This window comes from Mixophyes fleayi, chromosome 9, assembly GCF_038048845.1.
Source record: "Mixophyes fleayi isolate aMixFle1 chromosome 9, aMixFle1.hap1, whole genome shotgun sequence".
In the NCBI taxonomy this organism is placed as follows: Eukaryota; Metazoa; Chordata; class Amphibia; order Anura; family Limnodynastidae; genus Mixophyes; species Mixophyes fleayi.
In genome coordinates this window covers 128,801,478-128,822,018 of record NC_134410.1, presented here as the reverse complement: position 1 = coordinate 128,822,018, position 20,541 = coordinate 128,801,478, and the positions used below count along the sequence as shown (strand labels likewise).

Here is a 20,541-nt window from a genome sequence, read left to right as displayed (position 1 = left end):
TGGTGTGACGGGGGACAGAAGGGGTGTTCTATACAAATGAGAGGCAGACATTTATTTAGACTTTACTAGTTGCTCAGCCATAAATTAAAATTTGAAGCAACGATAAAAATGATTTTTGTGGACGCGTATCGGGAAGGTGCTCCTGCTGTATTAGGTTATTCAAGTTTAAATGATGCAATTGTGTTTGCAAAATATAAAATAAAACGTTTTTGTACATGTTCGCTAGTTGTAGGGAAATGTCTGTTGTCCAGTGGATGCATCTGAACACGACGTACAAACGCATACATTTGCGTGTGACCTTTTCAAACGCAAGATACTCTCGTGCGCTCGCCACCGAATCCGGCCCAATGCGCCTCCAACCATCCAGGCTCAGAGACGCACTTCATCCAACAGAACAATGTCGTCTCAGGCAGCTGTGGGAACGGCAATGGGTTTCCACAGTAGGACGCTCCATGTGTCAAAAACATTAATGATCCCTGTGGTCTATAGACGGAAAACCGCCACTGTCCCTATGTGTGTATATTTAGAAGTAAGATAGAAATTACAAGATAGAAATTACTGCATCATATTTTTCTTTATCTTTAAGCAGGGCTAGGTCTGTATTAGCATTATATCTTACAATGTGAAGCACAGATGGAGCTGGCTGGCACGCAGGACTCAGTCTAGCTGGAATGGGCTTAATGTATAATAATGGCAGCCTCCTTTCACTGACTGTTACTACATAACAGAATATTGCAACTTACAGGGAATAAAAGGAGAGTAGGATACGGTGTAGCTGCCATCTGTGTTTTGGCAGAACCGCTGGAGAGTTCCGGAGATGCTGCTATGTACCGTCAGAAGTTTTAGGGTCACGTGTTTAGAGGCCGATTTCAGCTTTCTCCGCGCTCAGGCTTTTGACAAAGCTGAGCAGGCAGCGGTATTATGTGAACCACAGATGAGGCTGAAAAATACTTATGCAGATAAAAAAAAAAAAAGTGCTACATCATATTCAGAACACAGGGTAAACAAAGAGATGCAAACGGCCTTGAGAGTGTAATTCAGACCAGGGAAGTACAATGCAAGACACAAAAGTGCTTCTAGCTAAAACAACGCGGTGTTTATACAAATTCATTCTGGGTATTGTGTTGTATTATTGCTGGTTTACATACCAAATGCCAGACTGCTGTAATACTGACAATGATGAGAAATACTGACATAGAAAGGAGATATACCCACACACCCCTCCCTGTAACACCCCTCTCTTTCCGTCTCACACCCCTCTCTCTCCCTCTCTTTCCGTCTCACACCCTTCTCTCCCTCTTTTTCTCCGTCTCACACCCCTCTCTCCTCTCCCACTTTCTCTCCGTCTCACACCCCTCTCTCCCACTTTCTCTCCGTCTCACACGCCTCTCTCCCTCTTTCTCTCCGTCTCACACGCCTCTCTCCCTCTTTCTCTCCGTCTCACACACCTCTCTCCCTTTTTCTCTCCGTCTCACACGCCTCTCTCCCTCTTTCTCTCCGTCTCACACCCCTCACTCAGTCTCCCACCACTCTCTCACATACACATCTCTCTCCCCCAGTCTCCCCCTCACACCCCTCTCTCTCACATACACATCGCTCTCCCCCAGTCTCCCCCTCACACCCCTCTCTCTCACATACAAATCGCTCTCCCCCAGTCTCCCCCTCACACCCCTCTCTCTCACATACACATCGCTCTCCCCCAGTCTCCCCCTCACACCCCTCTCTCTCACATACACATCGCTCTCCCCCAGTCTCCCCCTCACACCCCTCTCTCTCACATACACATCGCTCTCCCCCAGTCTCCCCCTCACACCCCTCTCTCTCACATACACATCGCTCTCCCCCAGTCTCCCCCTCACACCCCTCTCTCTCACATACAAATCGCTCTCCCCCAGTCTCCCCCTCACACCCCTCTCTCTCACATACAAATCGCTCTCCCCCAGTCTCCCCCTCACACCCCTCTCTCTCACATACACATCGCTCTCCCCCAGTCTCCCCCTCACACCCCTCTCTCTCACATACACATCGCTCTCCCCCAGTCTCCCCCTCACATACACATCGCTCTCCCCCACTCTCCCCCTCACACCCCTCTCCCTCTTTTTCTCCGTCTCACACCCCTCTCTCCCTCTTTTTCTCCGTCTCACACCCCTCTCTCCCTCTTTTTCTCCGTCTCACACCCCTCTTTCCCTCTTTTTCTCCGTCTCACACGCCACTCTCCCTCTTTTTCTCCGTCTCACACGCCACTCTCCCTCTTTTTCTCCGTCTCACACGCCACTCTCCCTCTTTTTCTCCGTCTCACACGCCACTCTCCCTCTTTTTCTCCGTCTCACACGCCACTCTCCCTCTTTTTCTCCGTCTCACACGCCACTCTCCCTCTTTCTCTCCGTCTCACACGCCTCTCTCCCTCTTTTTCTCCGTCTCACACGCCTCTCTCCCTCTTTTTCTCCGTCTCACACGCCTCTCCCTCTTTTTCTCCGTCTCACACGCCTCTCTCCCTCTTTCTCTCCGTCTCACACGCCTCTCTCCTGCTTTCTCTCAGTCTCACACCCCTCTCTCCCGCTTTCTCTCCGTCTCACACCCCTCTCTCCCGCTTTCTCTCCGTCTCACACCCCTCTCCCTCGCTTTCTCTCCGTCTCACACCCCTCTCCCGCTTTCTCTCCGTCTCACACCCCTCTCCCGCTTTCTCTCCGTCTCACACCCCTCTATCCCGCTTTCTCTCCGTCTCACACCCCTCTATCCCGCTTTCTCTCCGTCTCACACCCCTCTCCCTCTTTCTCTCCGTCTCACACCCCTCTCTCCTTCTTTCTCTCCGTCTCACACCCCTCACTCAGTCTCACACCACTCTCTCCCTCTCACATACACATCTCTCTCCCCCAGTCTCCCCCTCACACACCCCTCTCTCACACATTCAGTTAGCAGGGAGAAAGTTACACTGACAGTGACATTGTAACCAACTTGCTCTCATCCCTTGTAAAAACAGAAAACAGCTCTTTTCTGGGGCCCTAATCTTTTGTCCCACAGTTACAGTTGCATGATAAGATTAGAAAAAGCTTTGAAGCCCATTAGGAGGAGGGCTGACCTATTTCTTCTCTTAGTCTCAGCCCATTATCTCACAAACAATAGGAATTAGTTTAGCTCCTAATAAAAGAACAGTATAAGCATTAACATATAAATTGATTTAATTGTTTTGTTTTTTCTTTCCACAAGACTTTCTGACTCATTTGGTTTCAGAGATAGTAGCAAAATCCCTCCAACTTTTCTGTTCTGGGAAGCAAATAATATAGTCACAGGAGTCCACTGCTAAGAGGACGGACAGCATGAAAGATCCTTCAACGTGTCAGCATACTGACTTATTCAGGCAGCAATTCAATTCAAAATGTTTATATAGTTCAGCAACAAAACTGTCAATATGCAATATAGTTGTGTGCTGTAATACTGGGTGGTGTTACAGGATGGAGATACTGAGGATAGAAGGAATGTGTACATAGTTCAGGTACCTGTGTCAGATTGGTACAGATGTAATTAGTGTGTTGTAGTGTTAGGTGGTTTGGGATGGAGATACTGAGGATAGAAGGAATGTGTACATAGTTCAGGTACCTGTGTCAGATTGGTACAGATGTAATTAGTATGTTGCAGTGTTAGGTGGTTTGGGATGGAGATACTGAGGATAGAGGGAATGTGTATATAGCTCAGGTACCTGTGTCAGATTGGTACAGATGTAATTAGTGTGTTGTAGTGTTAGGTGGTTTGGGATGGAGATACTGAGGATAGAAGGAATGTGTATATAGTTCAGGTACCTGTGTCAGATTGGTACAGATGTATTTAGTGTATTGTAGTGTTAGGTGGTTTAGGATGGAGATACTGAGGATAGAAGGAATGTGTATATAGATCAGGTACCTGTGTCAGATTGGTACAGATGTAATTAGTATGTTGTAGTGTTAGGTGGTTTAGGATGGAGATACTGAGGATAGAAGGAATGTGTATATAGTTCAGGTACCTGTATCAGATTGGTACAGATGTAATTAATATGTTGTAGTGTTAGGTGGTTTAGGATGGAGATACTGAGGATAGAAGGAATGTGTATATAGCTCAGGTACCTGTGTCAGATTGGTACAGATGTAATTAGTGTGTTGTAGTGTTAGGTGGTTTAGGAGGGAGATACTGAGGATAGAAGGAATGTGTATATAGTTCAGGTACCTGTGTCAGATTGGTACAGATGTAATTAGTGTGTTGTAGTGTTAGGTGGTTTAGGATGGAGATACTGAGGATAGAAGGAATGTGTATATAGTTCAGGTACCTGTGTCAGATTGGTACAGATGTAATTAGTGTGTTGTAGTGTTAGGTGGTTTAGGATGGAGATACTGAGGATAGAAGGAATGTGTATATAGTTCAAGACCATGATGAGTTCGGTGGTAATCGTATCACCGATGCTGAAAAATTCGACAAGCTTTATTCCTACGAAAAATATCTGAAGTGTAAAAAAACCGATTAGAAAATAAAGAGATTTACCTGAAGACCGAAGGTCCACATCTCCGATGGAAGCGCCATGCTGACAGGCATTGATTCCGAACACACAGGACTCCGGCACTTCACTTTCGCGTCAGAGCGGCTTAGATGAAGGTTAATTTAAATCAGCAATGTGTGGACCCTGAAGGCTAAGTGTTTAAACACTTAACGTGCCGGAGTCCTGTGTGTTCGGAATCAATGCCTGTCAGCATGGCGCTTCCATCGGAGATGTGGACCTTCGGTCTTCAGGTAAATCTCTTTATTTTCTAGTCGTTTTTGACGTACCCAAACCGATGAGTTCTCAGATAAACCAATGTTTGACCAGTTTTTTACAACAACAATCAAACCAGGGATAGTGGATTGAAAGTTAATGGACGGAGTGATGCATCCAAGCTTCTTGCTACCCCACAAATATTTAACTCAAGGCTTATACTGCAAGATATATCTCAACTCTTTTCTCATGGTAGAGAGCATAGGGACGTGCACTGTATCCTCCATGTGACTACAAGCCATACAAGGCAAAATAATGTTCTCAGATTCATTAGTTTCCAGCTGTAACAGGTTATATCCCTAGTTTATGATTTCACAGCACTGTTTTCGGGGTATATCCATGAAGAACTCACTTCTTCCTTTCCACGTTGGCTCTACCTCCAACCCTTCACGCTTCCTGTAATGGACCTTTATATGTGGACACCTACTCAAATTAAAACAATGTTCGAGCTTTATAACGTGTCACAGAATTACTATGTAACTATTTCCCCACAAGGTAATGCCTGTTAATCTGGATACTTATAATGTGAAGGGGCTTAATTCCTCCAATCCACACTTGCGGCAGAAGTTGGGTTTTTTTCGGACAAAAATTATGCTCAAGTCGCATTCAACTTTTATGCCTCATTGTCCCTTAATGGAAGCAAAGTGCCCCCCGTCCTCTATGGCGCAGTACGGAAATAACTGCAGCCCACCTGAATGGCTGTATGACCAATATGATCAATATGGATCCCCTGGATACAGTCAATAAACGCGGAAGTCGCCTTGTCCACTAAGCCTGACTAGGAAGTTATAACAAAAATTCTAGATCACGTGTTGTTGACATACATGTGCAATTATAATTTGATAATGTATATTACTTATGTGAACATGTCATATTTGCAAAGGTCAAACTCACATATTTGTTGACCTTCCCCTTACTTTTATATTTAATTTCCATAGGAGTAAATCAAAATATTGAGACAGGCCTGTAGCTTCCTCTATATTGCCTTACAAAATATGAGACGATTAACACATCATACTTGATGTCTAGCCGAGCCGTTTATGCAAGATGTCTTGCAAGAAAAATATTCGAACTGGGAAAAACAAACAAAAAAAAACAAAAACACCCATTTTCCTATAAAGGACACTATTAAAAAGGATTTCTTATAAGGACCATGATCTGGCAAAGGAACCTGTTCCGTACAATCGCACTTTGCTTCTACGATGAATTCATTGCAACGTTTTGATTGTTGGGATACAGCGATCAATCAATGCGCTGTCAAAACTATTCAACCGACTCTACTGCAAGTGGTCCATAACCCCAAATTTATGTAGGAATCTCATAGCCCCGGCGCCTCTGACCTCGGACAAATCACACTAGGTACTTCAGGCATCACTAAAAAAATGAATTTGCAAGACTGATAAAAGGAGAAAACACCATGACGGAGAAATTCCATAAACATTTATAAAGAAAAGAGAAGTATATTAGTAGAATTAAGAGTAATAGTATCAAACCTTAAAATAAATAATAAATCTTATAGAAGATATCTTATGCAACATTTACATTAGCCACTGACTAAACCAGAGATGGAAACAGTTCTACAACTTTACGTTTGAAAATCAAAGTTCTAAGACCAGAAGAAGCAGATGACTAAAGACCCCCAACCCAATGTCATATTATTTCAGCAACAGATGGTAGAAAAAGCCCCAAATGTCTGTACACAAGTCCGCTGACGTGTTGGCCTCAAGAAAACAGTAATATAGGCATAAAAATGCCCTAGTCCTAAAAATGTCCCAACAGTGAGCGATGGCGCCCCTTGACCTCTCCATTGTAAACGTACACTTCTGAGGGGGTCTTTCCAAGGTCATGTCTGAGGTCACCCACTCTGACAAAAGACCACTGAGCCATGCAGATCTCCTCCACAAGGACGTTATAGTGTAATAAAAGGGCAGCATGTAAAAGCGGAGATGATCTCCGGATGGTGAAAGGTCAGGGTGGTAAGTAGAGAGAAGTTTTATGCCGTCCTAAACGTCGTGAGAATTCATGGTCATTACAAACAGACCGAGGAAGAACGAGAGACTAGAAAACTGGATGAGGGATCTATTGCCTATAGCCGAACATATATTTTATTAGCTCCCTTTCTACCTACGGTCGTGGCTTTTTCACACAAAACAACAGAGAACATTTTACATGAATCCAATAGCTCCTCGACTACTATCCTTCATTTGTATATCACCAACATATTACACAGCGCTATACAGACAATGCTGGTTATATGTCGTGTTCCTGCCCCAGTGGGCAATCTGACAGACTCCATGGGGCTGCGCTCTATCCTGCACGCAACCCTTGATCTCAATAATAAGGTAAAACATGAAACATTTAATCAGAGACACAAGCACCTCTCTATAATAACATATCAGCAGCATTTTACACACGTGTTACACGCTATAACAAACACATCTGACAATAAAGTAAGGAGGAGCTGGGGGCTCGGAGAGCCACCTGCTGTCCATCACTGATCTAGCGCACGTTAGACCTTCTGATTGGTTGGTACGGCCTAATGCACAGTTTTGCCCCTGACGTTAGCAGACGATCCCTAGAGAGCATGCAGGCTTCAAAGGGATAATGCAGGAGTACAATCGGGTCTCGGTTGACTTAAGACTATTGCACTTATAAGGTTACTCTGAGCTTGGGAATCTGTGAGGTCTTGGAAGAGTTAAAGCAACAGCTCCTGAACACCGATACAATAACCTCCAGGTAAAATAGAAAGGTCTGAAAATAACTGCATTATATACATTATCGGACAGCGATTATATAATCACACTAAGTATAGGAGATAATGGAGGCCAGTTAGTCACAACTAATTTATAGATAAAAGTAGAGGATACGCGGTGACCACTCCCAGTTGTACAACATAGAGAAATGAAAAGCACTCTAACCTCAAAAGGTTTATTTTCTTCTCCTAGATCACTGCACCCTATACAGGGAAATCCCCCAACGTGAATGCGTCCTGGCCTGATGTCATTTATACTATTAGACATATTTTGCAGTGTCCTCAGGTTGCAATATTAGGACTGTCCTTAAAGACAATCGTGGATAAATGGAAAGTGCAATTTGGGATCACTGTACTCTCTTTGGCTGGAGAAGGCATTGCAAGGTCTTGGATGGCTAAGGAAGGCCTTTGTTTTAGTACATGGACTGAGCTTGTTAATGAAATATATATATATATATTTGAATATAGACAGCACATCTAAATGCAATCAAATATGGTCAAGAAGGCTAAATTCCCCTGACGCTAAATATTCTGTTTCAATTTCTAGAATTGTATTTATTATATTCTGTTGTTATTGCCTAAAAACCTCAATACATTTTTATTATTTTAGAACATTTAATTTATATAAACTCCAGCCTATTCCGTAGCGCTGTACAATAGAAACTGACATATCCTCCATGCCCCAACATCAAAGCCTTCCCTCGCCACTTTGCCAAGCTGCTGTATTGTGAGAAGATTATCACATATATATACGATTAACAGGAGGAGATGGGAAGGATTAAAGGACAGAGATAAAATGTGAATGTTGAACATCAAAAACCATCAGAGTAACAACTTTATAGAAGCCGGGTAAAGTCCTGCAACAGAATTATTATTATACATTCCTATCTTGATATTTATATTAGACAAATGTAAAAAGGAAAATAAAAAACAAATTCAGCTTTTGAGCCTTTAATGAACAGACTACGAAAACTTTTGTTACTTCCATGGGAATTAAAAGAGGAAGTATCCGTAACATCGGAGGGTCAACAATATTTATGGACTCTCTATGAAACCCTGTGCTGGGTAGGTTTTCATGGTTTAAACTGGTACATTAAGGGCTCACTCACACATACGCACAGACACAGGAAAACTAAGACGCCATTCGGATGCGTTCTCGCGATACCCTTTGAACGTGTCGTCCATGTAGCTTTCATGCGGTACGTTTTTAAAAAAACCCACAATCCATCGTCTGCTCGAGTGCGTTCACGCCGGAGACACAGGCTGTGCCATATTCTAAACATTTTAAACACAGTGAAAAATAAATGTTTAAATGAGAGCAAAAGGCCAAAATTTGCTTTGAGGGGACGAGCTGAGGCCACTGCAAAACAAGTAAACAAAAATCAAAAACACCATTCAGACCATTAAAACAAAAAAAAATAAAGCAAGGCCGCGATCCAACTCTGGCTTTCATACTTCAATTTGTTTATTTTTTTCCCCCTCTTGTTTAATCGAAAATACATCTTCCATTTGTATCCACATAGCAACGGCTGCACATCCTTGAACAGAAAAAGCAATGAATGGTCCAATTAGAAAGCACAATTATCAGAGACAAGTACGGGCTAATAGGCTGCATTCTGCAGCTATTTCAATTCACAATAATAATATCAACCATAACGAGAGAGTGAAAACAAGTCAATATATTTAGACGTCATCTATATCTAAAACAATGTATCAATGTAAGTTCTGCTCCCCACTATATCAACTTGAAAGATGAACTCTTCTCCTTTCAAATGGCTGAAAATGTTGGGGTCCCGTGCTGGGTACCTGACAACGTTTAAACTAATATACAGCTCACTGCAGTTGGCAGATAATGCGGATTTGACAGCGGTCGCTATAATAATCATCAGCTATTTATATAGCGCCACTAATTCCACAGCTCTGTACAGAGAACTCACTCACATCAGACTCTGCCCCATCGGAGCTTACAGTCTAAATTCCCTAATATACACACACACACAGATCGAGAGAGACTAAGGTCAATTTAATAGCAGCCAATTAATCTACCAGTATGTTTTTTCTCTTGTTACTTCTCCAACACGGTTATGTATCCTATTCATTAACAGGTCATCGCTGTTTTTCTATAAATTTTCCGTAAAATATTTGGGGCTCTGCTATTTTGCGCAAAGAAAATGCGTCACAGTTCGTAGGCACTCAAAAAAAGAAAAAAAAAGACACCGGTACTCCTTCAGCGCAAGTGTAGGAGACAATACAGCATACCCAGCCTCTCAGAAAGCCTTTGATGACTAAACGCTTGCAGATTTGTCGCCTATTCAGTCTATGGGTGAATATCTGCATTGCATTTATAGCAAAGATGTCTTTATACAGAATTATAAGCACATCACATTCCATTGAAAGGCAAGTGAATAGCTGTAGATTTCCTAGAATAAAGTAGAATATAAAAGGTCAGACTTCTTAGTAAACGGCTGAGCGCCGTCTGACAATACGGAGAGAGAAGTGCGATGCAATTGTGCGTTTTTCGAAGAATATTATGAGTGCTAAATACTTTACTGACCTCCATAAGGGAGCTGAGCTGGAGACGTGAACAGGAATTGTCCCCCGAGTCGGAATCTAAAGAGGATGCTACTGCGTGGATGTGAGCGAAGGTTAGAGGGATACTAGCGATGTCTGATGCAGAATAGACTGACGAGTGAAGTTCTATAAATTGAAATGGAAGATCAAACAATGCTACGACCCTGTCAGAAGACTGAGAAAAAAAAAAAACCGCTTTGTAACGCAGAAACTTCCATATATTAAACAATAGAGAATTTAGACTATACATCTTGGAAAAACGGTTCAATAGACCTGCACATAGTAGGTTCACTTCCCCATATAAACAGGACGGGCAATATGGAATAAAAAGAAGAGTTATAGAGGCAGAATAGTACATAAAGAGAATTCAGCAAGTGATAGAATCCATTAAACTCTTAACAGTCTCCAGAGAGCGTCCTCCGCCAATTGATTACATATATAATCCCAGTAGGTCTCTTGGTTTTATTAGGTTGATGCATTTGAAGAGGGAGATTAAGGAATCTGGAAATCTCATGGTAATTGGTAGAAAACCAAAGACAAAGGGCCGATTAAATGAAACAACCTTTTCTCGTCTAAAACAGAAACAAAAAGCTATACTGTAGCACTTTACACAACACCAAAAAGGGCGTGAAAAATATTAATCGCACCGTCTTAAAAGCATAACCTGGTTTGCGGCTGGAATATCGTTAATAAAGACGTGACATGTGAATGAAAACACGGAGAGAGGACACCATTAGGCTTAAAAGGGATCCTACACCCATCACTAATGTTCACACCTCCGTCCCATTCAGTTCCCCCCCCCCCCTACAAGGAGGAATATTAACAATGCTATAGACTTAGATCTGAAGGTAAAGAAAAATAATAATAAATTAAATACCATCATGTGTTCTTAGTGCTTAATTTGTGCACCTGCAGTTTGGAGTTTTGGTGAACTCACGTAATTTGTTTTGCAGATAGAAATAAAAGTACTTTGGGTTTCAAAACTTCCAGAAAGAAGTCGCCATAAAAACCATCGGAATGGGCCGTGGTCCTAGCAGCGTGCGTGGACCGTACCACTACCGCTAAAATTGATGTGCAATACGGATTCACCAACAATAGGATCTTTCTAAATTTGGTGCATTTGGTTGGTAATTCAATTATTTTCCCATCAAAAGCGACAGGATCTCAGCATGTGGTTATGGTTTTATAAGTCTTAGGGGGGAATTCAATTGGCCGCGTTACAAGTAAAAGTAACACGGTCTGCTAATTATTACCGTTGTTACGGTAGTTTCAACACTGGCTTTTTGCTCGCAGTCCCTGAGCTTCCGGGTTAAAACTACTGTAATAACGGTAATATTTATAACGCCGCGGAAATTCGGGGGAAATTGAATTCCCCCCTTAATGCAACAACCTGACTTTACACAATTGCAAATGTGATCAAGTGACTCTTAGACAGCCAAAATTCGCATGAAGCTGCCTTCCAGCATATCACCATAAAGAGATTAGTTACCGCTGATAAGGCATATAATATCCCTATTACAGCAATAATGTACCTGGATTACCAATTATGTTGTAGATTAAAAATGTCACCCCGATGTAAAAAGAGAGACTTAACGCTGAATCATTAGTTCTTTTTAAAAGCAATATATGTTGCAAGTCTATTGCAATGTTTGGCACCCGCTTTGTTCAAACAATGGTTCAATCAATAAGATATTCTGCCAGTACCCATGCCAGTCAGCGTATGGGGGCGCTGTGTCCCGCTGCAATCAGAGGCTCTCACTTATGTCAATAAATGCAAATATACAGCAAAATCGCAAATCCCTCTGGAGAGTTAGGAGCTTGTGTTTTACTGAACACTAACAATAAAATAAAAAATTCCAAAAAAAAAAAAGAAAGCAAAAACAAACACCGTAACCAATCAATGCTGGTGGCTCCGAACTTGGCAGGGGAACAGGAAGGCAATGCGCTAGACCCAATGTCAAAAAGGCAACTGCGGGTTATGTAGTAAATAAAGAGATGGAAGCAGGAAATCGTGGAATGTCCTGTACCTTTAAATACCCAGCCACCCCTCTGCAAGAAACAGTCTACTGGAATCACAAGACTCTGCTTTAACCACTAAACCGCACCTCTTCCTGATCACACAAAGCCTGAGCATTTTATGGCAGGAAAAATTTCCTTCTGGCCTCTCTAGAAGTTTGGTTACCTTTGCATGAATCTCCCCGGACAGAAATCACAGCAATGTCCTCTGCTATATCATTTCATCCTCATATCTCCTGCCAAAATCATGCAACTTGCTGGGGATTACGCACAAGTAACTTGTCAGCTATAAACTTTGCACCAGAGTCTAGTGGCTGGATGTCTGATTGGTCGCTTACAACACATTAGTGTAATTAGCACCACGTTATTGCATGTCAGACACATAACACGCTGCATGACCTCTTGTAGCAGATCCATATTCCATTCATGCAAGGAGCTGGCTGGCAGCAAAAGCGTTAAACCAGGAAAATGTAACCTGCTGGGTAATCAAATCCAGGTTGCAAATATATTGACACATGAACCACTTGGTGTGATTTGCATGTTTGATGCTTATGAATATATAGGGGGTGGTCATTTTTTTTTTTTACAAAGGATTTTCCTGTCCATAGCAAAACAATTCATAGGACAGCTTTCGGTTTTGTTTTACGAATGTGGCATGTTCTCCGCCCCAAAACTATTTTAAAGGCGGGAAAGTTGGCTTCTTATAAAAAGGAGTCTTGCCCTCTATGGTATACTGGTCATCTACACAGAAATCAGTGGTTCCAAAACTTTCTCAGTTCGAGGTACCCTTAGGGTCTCCATAATTTTTTCAAGGCACCCCTAAGCCAAAATATTTAGCGAATAGTCTCATGTTTTGTATGTAATTGGGTCAGAGTAACGTAATAAGTATTTAGGCCCTTTCACCATTGCACTGTGCCCCTTCACCATCATTGCACTGTGTCCCTTCACCAATGTCACCACACAATGCCCCATCACCACCGTCACCAAACAATGCCCCTCACCACCATTATTACACTGTGTCCCTTCACCACCGTCATTGCGCTGTGCCCCTTCACCACCGTCATCGCAGTTGTGCCCCTTCACCATCGTCATCGCGCTTTGCCCCTTCAACATCGTCATCGCGCTGTGCCCCTTCAACATCGTCATCGCGCTGTGCCCCTTCACCATCGTCATCGCGCTGTGCCCCTTCACCATAGTCATCGCGCTGTGCCCCTTGTGACTGGATCACTGATAAATAACTTTTGGTAAAAGTGTATTTAAAGGAAATAGCGCAGGGTGCATATTTATGTAATTGCATTTGCACTTATTCTTGTTTAGTGTAAGATAGGAAGTCGTTATTTCTGAGACCAGGGAAGAAATTTGTCTCTGTTTAACCTTGCTATAGGATATGCCTATTTCTGATGCATATATCTGATACAATAGGCCTTTGTGGATGGAGGTCTGGTGTGTATTGGGATGTATTTAGTATGGAAGTGTCATTGTTTAGGATTTGTAAGGTTGCTTGTGGAAACCTGCAATTAGGACATGTGCAAGGAAGTCTGATAGCAGAAAGTGCTAAAAAAGTTTTGTGATGAAGTGTCATGTCTGCCCTGGCCAAAGACCTCATCAGGGGGTCGTTACTGTGGCCTTTGCCAGAGTGAATTTCATAGATAAGTGTAAATTTTGTTAGCCTTGAAATGTATGTAAATTCATGTTTGTGTCAATAGAGTATATCCTGTTTTTAAAAATAGACTATTTATGAACTGTATAAAAGAGGAGCTATGTGAGCATGTTAGTGTTCTTCTGAATTGTCATCTGACCTGATCACACTGGGACCTTCCACCAGTGTGTGTGAGCAAATAAACCATCTTGCTCCAAAGACCTGCTTGGAATCATCTTCAATATTGCGGTTTTCCTGTGATCTACAGATTAGACCCTAAAATCTAATCCGTTCTCCGGCTGTCTCTGCGGTTTGGACCCAAGCTATTCCAGTGCCAACGCTCTGCGTTACCCAGCAGCCCTGGTTAGTGTGATAGGCCAGGGGGGATCCCTTCACAGCAACCCGGATCCATAGAAGAGGTCCGGAGTTACCAGCCAGGTACCCCAGCAAGGAGACACACTAGCAGCGTCAGTGACCCAGAAGGAATGTGGTTCTGAGTGCCATAGAAGGAGCACAGTGGTGGCAGCAGGCCCCTCCCACTGCGGCAGGAGGGGCGTATTCGAATTAACGAAAGGGAACAGTGGCAAAGTAAGTCTAGCCGATTCCCAGCAACAACAGACAGGGTGGCATAGGCGGTCCATCCTGTCACACCCCTTCACCATCATCGCACTGTGCCCCTTCACCATCGCCATCGCACTGTGCCCCTTCACCATCGTCATCGCACTGTGCCCCTTCACCATCGTCATCTCACTGTGCCCCTTCACCATCGTCATCTCACTGTGCCCCTTCACCATCGTCATCTCACTGTGCCCCTTCACCATCGTCATCTCACTGTGCCCCTTCACCATCATCATTGCGCTGTGCCCCTTCACCATCGCTATCGCACTGTGCCCCTTCACCATCGCTATCGCACTGTGCCCCTTCACCATCGCGCTGTGCCCCTTCACCATCATCATGGCACTGTGCCCCTTCACCATCGCGCTGTGCCCCTTCACCATCGCTATCGCACTGTGCCCCTTCACCATCGTCATCTCACTGTGCCCCTTCACCATCATCATGGCACTGAGCTCCTTCACCATCGCGCTGTGCCCCTTCACCATCGTCATCGCACTGTACCCCTTCATCGTCATTGCACTGTGCCCCTTCACCATCACACTGTGCCCACTCACCATTACCGCACTGTGACCCTTCACCGCCATCACACTGTGTTATAATCAAGATTTATTAGGCTTTTTACCATCCCTTCCCCATCCACAAAGTTATGTTTCATTATAAGAAACTAGCAAATGCACAGCCCTGTCTACCACATTTATTCATCCCATGGTGATAGAAGAATCATGAGATCAATTAGGAAGTGTCCACAGCCTGGCATTCATACATCATCGCCCACCATCTAGGACCCTTCAATGAAAGCTGCAGCTGCTGCAGAACATCAGTGGTTACAACGTTATCACTATTCTATATTACGGTTGTCTGCGACTGACAGCTCAGCTCCAGAACATGCAGGAGATCTAGTAATATAATCCTATGGGCTGGCATGTGGGTAGATATTCCCATTGGTCAATAACAGCCCCCCCAAAAAAAATACAACTTCAAATCTAAGCATGAAAAAATGTTCAAAGGCTGCGCATGTATTAGTTAGCTATTCATCGCCATTATGGGGTATGTTTCTTTATCCAAATATAACAATGTTTTGTGACCGGTCCTTTCCGAGCTTGCATTATATATTGCAATATACACATCTCCTCAAAGTGGCGCAGGAGCTAGCACTCCTTTTCCCCATCTCTGTCTTACTTGGCCAGGGCCTTTCTGCAGTTTCAGTTTAAAGCTCTTTCATGGCACAATTAATCACGCTATACTGGTCATTTTATTGTATTCTTGCTTCAGAAAGAGAAGAGAAAACAGGCCCAGGACAACAAGCCATAAACGTGCCAATCAGCTGAAAATCGTGAGCAAGAGGCACACAAAGAGGGTTTTTCAATAGCCAGTGACTGCTTTTCATCTGGGCCACAGGATAAATCACGTAAAGTTCTGCTCCGGGCACTCTTACTATGCTCATGCTGAGTTCTGCAGGATCCAGCACAGGACTGGTTAACAATAGGTGCAGGCACGGGTCGCTGAATAGGCAGGATGGCTTTGAACCCTGGACTCTTGATTTTTTTTTTTATATATATTTTTTTTTTTTTAAATTCTCGTGCAAAGCAAAAGTCTATCCCTCCCGTCTGGTATTATGTACAAGCTCACCTGCCCTGCGTGCAGCCAGGTACACCTCTGTGCTCTCCGAAATCATGAGAGACACTTATGTCAGCAGCCATCTTTGGCCAAATCTACATGTGAACAACGACTGCTGCAGAACCTCTTGATAGACATGACAATTAAAAAAAAAAAACATTTGGACCGAACAAACATTGGTAAGCTAAAGGCGTATCATAAGGTCCAGAAATCTGCTGGACATATTCTGGGGGTCTTACAATCACAGGACCACCTGCCACTGGGTAGGTCGCTTGTTCCCTAGGTACCCCACAGCCAAAATATATGCCCTAGTGTATCTTACATCAGTATATGTTTTAAAACACCTTCGAAGTGGGTTTATTTCTCATTAATATTGTGAAAGGCTCCGGATATCAATCAGCTCACAATGACACTTCTCTCCGAAACAACTGCCAAAAAAAATCTCAAATATTTATACAACCGGCACGAGAAATAATATAGAATTTCAAGGCAGGTGTGAACAACACGTCCAGTAAGCTGCCACCAACAGCACGCTGAGAGGCTTTGCACATAAAAGTGGTATTGTACGATAAGTTAGACTGTAAGCTCTGTGGACTATTCTGTATTTGACGCGACCTGCTATGAAATCCACTTTTTACAGAAATTTTGTATATCCGCCAGAAATGTATTATAGGAACGGGTCGGTCAAGCAAGCAGAATCTGACATGTTTACCCAGGCCCCTGATGGTATTACAAACCATTAATAGTTTATTTATACGACTTATATGGAACGGGACACTGAGCTGTCAAATAAGAAACCTGATCTGGGCACGAAGCGTTTGATTGAAGTTCTGGAACGATCTTATCTTCTACAGTCTTTAAAGTGGGTTCAGACGGATACATCCTGGGCTGCGCAGCCAACTCGGAATGAGACTGATCAGATAGACTCTGCAGTTGGCATTAACCAACGCTTGGCAATGACCACCCCCCCCCAAAATAAAACCAACTAAATAATGCATAGAGAAAGAAGGGTAGGTATAGCAAGACTTTCGAATGACTTTCGATAACCTGCACTTGAGAAGATCTGACGGGATCACATTACCCCTGATGCAGTTTGTTAACGAAAGTAATTAGATAGGGAACTGTCATTATTTTTTTTTGGTGTGTGCAGCCGTATAAAACCGTGAGCTGGTCTTGTGTTAACATGACAATGACATATCTGGGGACATGCATTTATGTATGCACCATAAAGTTTGCAAACCTGGATATAGCTGTAAACAGGATTACAGGTACCTGTGTTTAACAATTTGTCACTTCTGTGGAGCGGCCATTTTGCAGTTTGAACCCTCTGCACCCTCATTGGTTGGCTGAGAACTAGTGACATCACCAAGCGAGGCACTCCGTGGCTCACGTCTCAGTGAGGTTAGCCGTACCTACTGAATTCAAAGGCCCCAGCCCCGTGAAATTGGGTCAACGAGCCAACAAAATGGCTGATAGGAACATATTTGTGTGTAGGAGACAAACACATTTTGTTGTTTCAGCTCAAAATGGTTACAGGCGACAGATGCGCTTAATTTTACAACAGGCAGGACGATATTACTTGAACATGGGTTGTGTTTTGGGGTATCCGATTAAACAGTTGCCTCAATCTCACCCGCCCAAAATAATGCAACAGAATTACAAAATTTACGTCCGGGTGCGGAAAATGACAGCGACCGGCGCCAAGGAGTCTCAGATATTTTACACTTGCACAGTATCGATGTTGTACAACAGGATTATACACTGAGGCCTACACTTCTCTTATGTAGCCTTGTAATATTCACATCTTCGTCCAACAGAGAAAATCATAAAGTACACAACAAGCATCTGACAGGAGGGGAATTTAAATCAGATAAGTTAAAGGGGAGTGGAAACAAAATAACAGTTTAATAAACTTGAACCATTTCAGAAGACTGTGTGGGTTGCAAAGCAAATTATTGCTCAAAAAGGTGCAACACGAGCACTCAAGTGACAAGAAGTCATCTAACATACGACACGTGCGGAAGCCACACACCGAAACGTCTGGATGAGCCTTGAGATTTTCTGTATAACCCCCTCGGGGATCTAACAGGGACTTTCAGTACAGATTTTGAAAAAAAAACCTGCAATATTGTGCTTCTCTTTGATACAAGTGGCAAAAGAATATATTCTATTTGCATAAATACCATTTGTTTTATTCATGAAGATTGCTAAAACATAGGATATTTTTCCCCCTGAAATTTACACACACAAAAACAAATAGAAATTGCTAGTTTTTTCAGGTTGTCAACAACAAACAAACAAAAAAGTCACAACTGGAAGATTTCTCCAACCAGGAAACCTAACTCCAAGAATTGCTAAACGATGACGTAACACCGAGAACTGAATATAATCCTTGTTAATAATTTCTATAACTGGAGCAATTTAGAGTAAAAGAAAATAAAAAAAAATCCAGGGTTCAATTTCTACTAATACAATAAACTGTACCAGGTAACACAACTTCAAATACCATCACTACCAGTAACTGACAGTGATTGGTGTAACCAGTGGGCAGCACTGATTAATTATAAAACACATTATATTTGTCAAGCTTGTGGTCTGTGTCATTTGTTTTTCCTTCTCTTTCAGCTCTTCCTGCAGACACTCAGAAGCCACGAGGTTGTTAATGTGAAGTCAGGGGCAATACCTGGCCATTGCAGCGGTATTTATAGTAAATGTCTGATTTAAGTGTAAGAGACAATCGGTAGTGAGAACCGTTGAGTGTCACTTGACAGGCCCTAGGGGTCCCTCACAATCATTTAGTCCTGCATTATAGTCACTGCAGTTTAACCCTGTTGTCACCAAATGTGTCTGCAATACTTAGACCATGTCTATTTATGTAACTGAAGCAATGCAAAACAATATATATAGTGCGACCATGCCTGAGTGCAATACATGGAAGGGGTGATCTCTGACACCTCTCACTGCTCCTGTAAGACTGGCATGTCACAAGTCAATTCAAGTCCATTGCAAAGCCAACTACTCCCCCATAGACAATAAGCCAGTTATTGGGGCAATTACTTGTGGCTTTATGGGCAGTTAAGAATTACTGTTTTGTTAACACTATCTGTTCCTTTCCTCACTCACACAACACCATGACATCCCATCTCAATAGGATTATAAACATTCAGGAAGTTATCCCCCCCCCCCAGCTTGCAGACATCCCTATCAGTGTCAATGCAAAGGAGCCCACTCCATCTTAACCTGGACTTGATCCTATAGAAAGCAATGCACAGTCAGTACACAGGGGTCTGCCCCACAGCTGAACTAATAACAAGACTCAGAACTTGTGCACACGTGTTTGCAGCAGGGGTGCAGAGACCGCAGGAGTTGGGTTACCAGGAGTAAGGGGAGACCCCCCCCCCCAATACCCCAATTCCAGAGGTGCCTCAAAGTTTGACAAAGCCCACTAAGGGCAGAGTAACACACAAACTACTATACACCAGGGGCCTGCAATGCGAGCTGCTGCAGCCCCCCTCCCGGCAGCCAAGGGGTTAAACACAAGTCAGGGACCCCCAGACAGCAGCCGCTCACCCCCAGATGCCTGCGCACCCCGGAATCCCATAGATGCACTTACCCAGCGGCAGGAAATGCTTGGTGTCCATTGCTGGTTAACTCATGCCAAACGCTTAGTGAGAAGACGGGCTCCGGGGGGTTTGCAGCACAATAAAACCCAGGGGTCAGCTGGTGGAGGCGAGGGGGTGAGAGCCCCCAGTGAAGGCAGGGTCCCGGGGGTGGTAGGATCCAGTGCTGGGGGAGGCCGAGGCGGAGGAGTTGTTGCAAACTCACCAACAATGTAAGTAAAGTACTTGTGTCTGTCTCCTATACTGGCTGCAATGCCGGGGCCCCGCCAGGGGGGGAGCGACGGACGATCTCTGCTGCAGCGACCGGGAGACACAGACTCTGTGTGCTGTGAGCATGACTCAATCACTACATCTATCTATATACACAAGGACACACGTACCTGAATTATATCTGTTCTATGCATAATGTGATTATATATACTGTGCATCAGACACCCCCATAATCACTATATCTATCTATATATACTGTGCATCAGACACCCCCAATCACCACCTCACTATATCTATCTATATATGACCTATACCTCCCTCATAATGTATACATCATATAGCGCATATACTGCACTCACATGATATACAACATGAATATATACAGTGTGTATATATATATATATATATATATATATATATATATATATATATATATATATATATATATATTCCTTTTTTACTTACAATAGATAATTTGGGAGCTATAAATCTGAAGAGATGCACTTTAATCCAACATCCACCTAGAATATCAGCTAAAACATCAGTTTATACGTCTCAGGCAAACATTACCTTAAAATGCAGATTACTACATACAAAAACAAACAGCTCCCAAGAATACACTGAATGCTGCGATACAATGTTTATATATGCCTCTCCCTGATCTCACTTATTTAGTTACACTGTTGTTTAATGTTTCTCCTGTGCATTGTTATTGATTGGAAAC

General features: G+C 43.1%; 1 protein-coding gene across 3 annotated transcripts in view; it reads right to left on the bottom strand.

Moving 5' to 3' along the window:
• The window catches only part of RXRA (retinoid X receptor alpha), a 263,947-nt gene that overhangs the window by 114,870 nt on the left and 128,536 nt on the right, over positions 1–20,541 (bottom strand). The window contains exon 1 of one of the 3 annotated variants that reach the window (XM_075185731.1): positions 19,601–19,872. The exons of the other annotated variants lie outside the window; for them this stretch is intronic. Coding sequence (XP_075041832.1) covers positions 19,601–19,628 — 28 coding nt within the window. The 5' untranslated portion in view covers positions 19,629–19,872. Of the gene's footprint in view, positions 1–19,600; positions 19,873–20,541 lie in introns of those variants that run through there. 3 annotated transcript variants of the gene reach the window in all.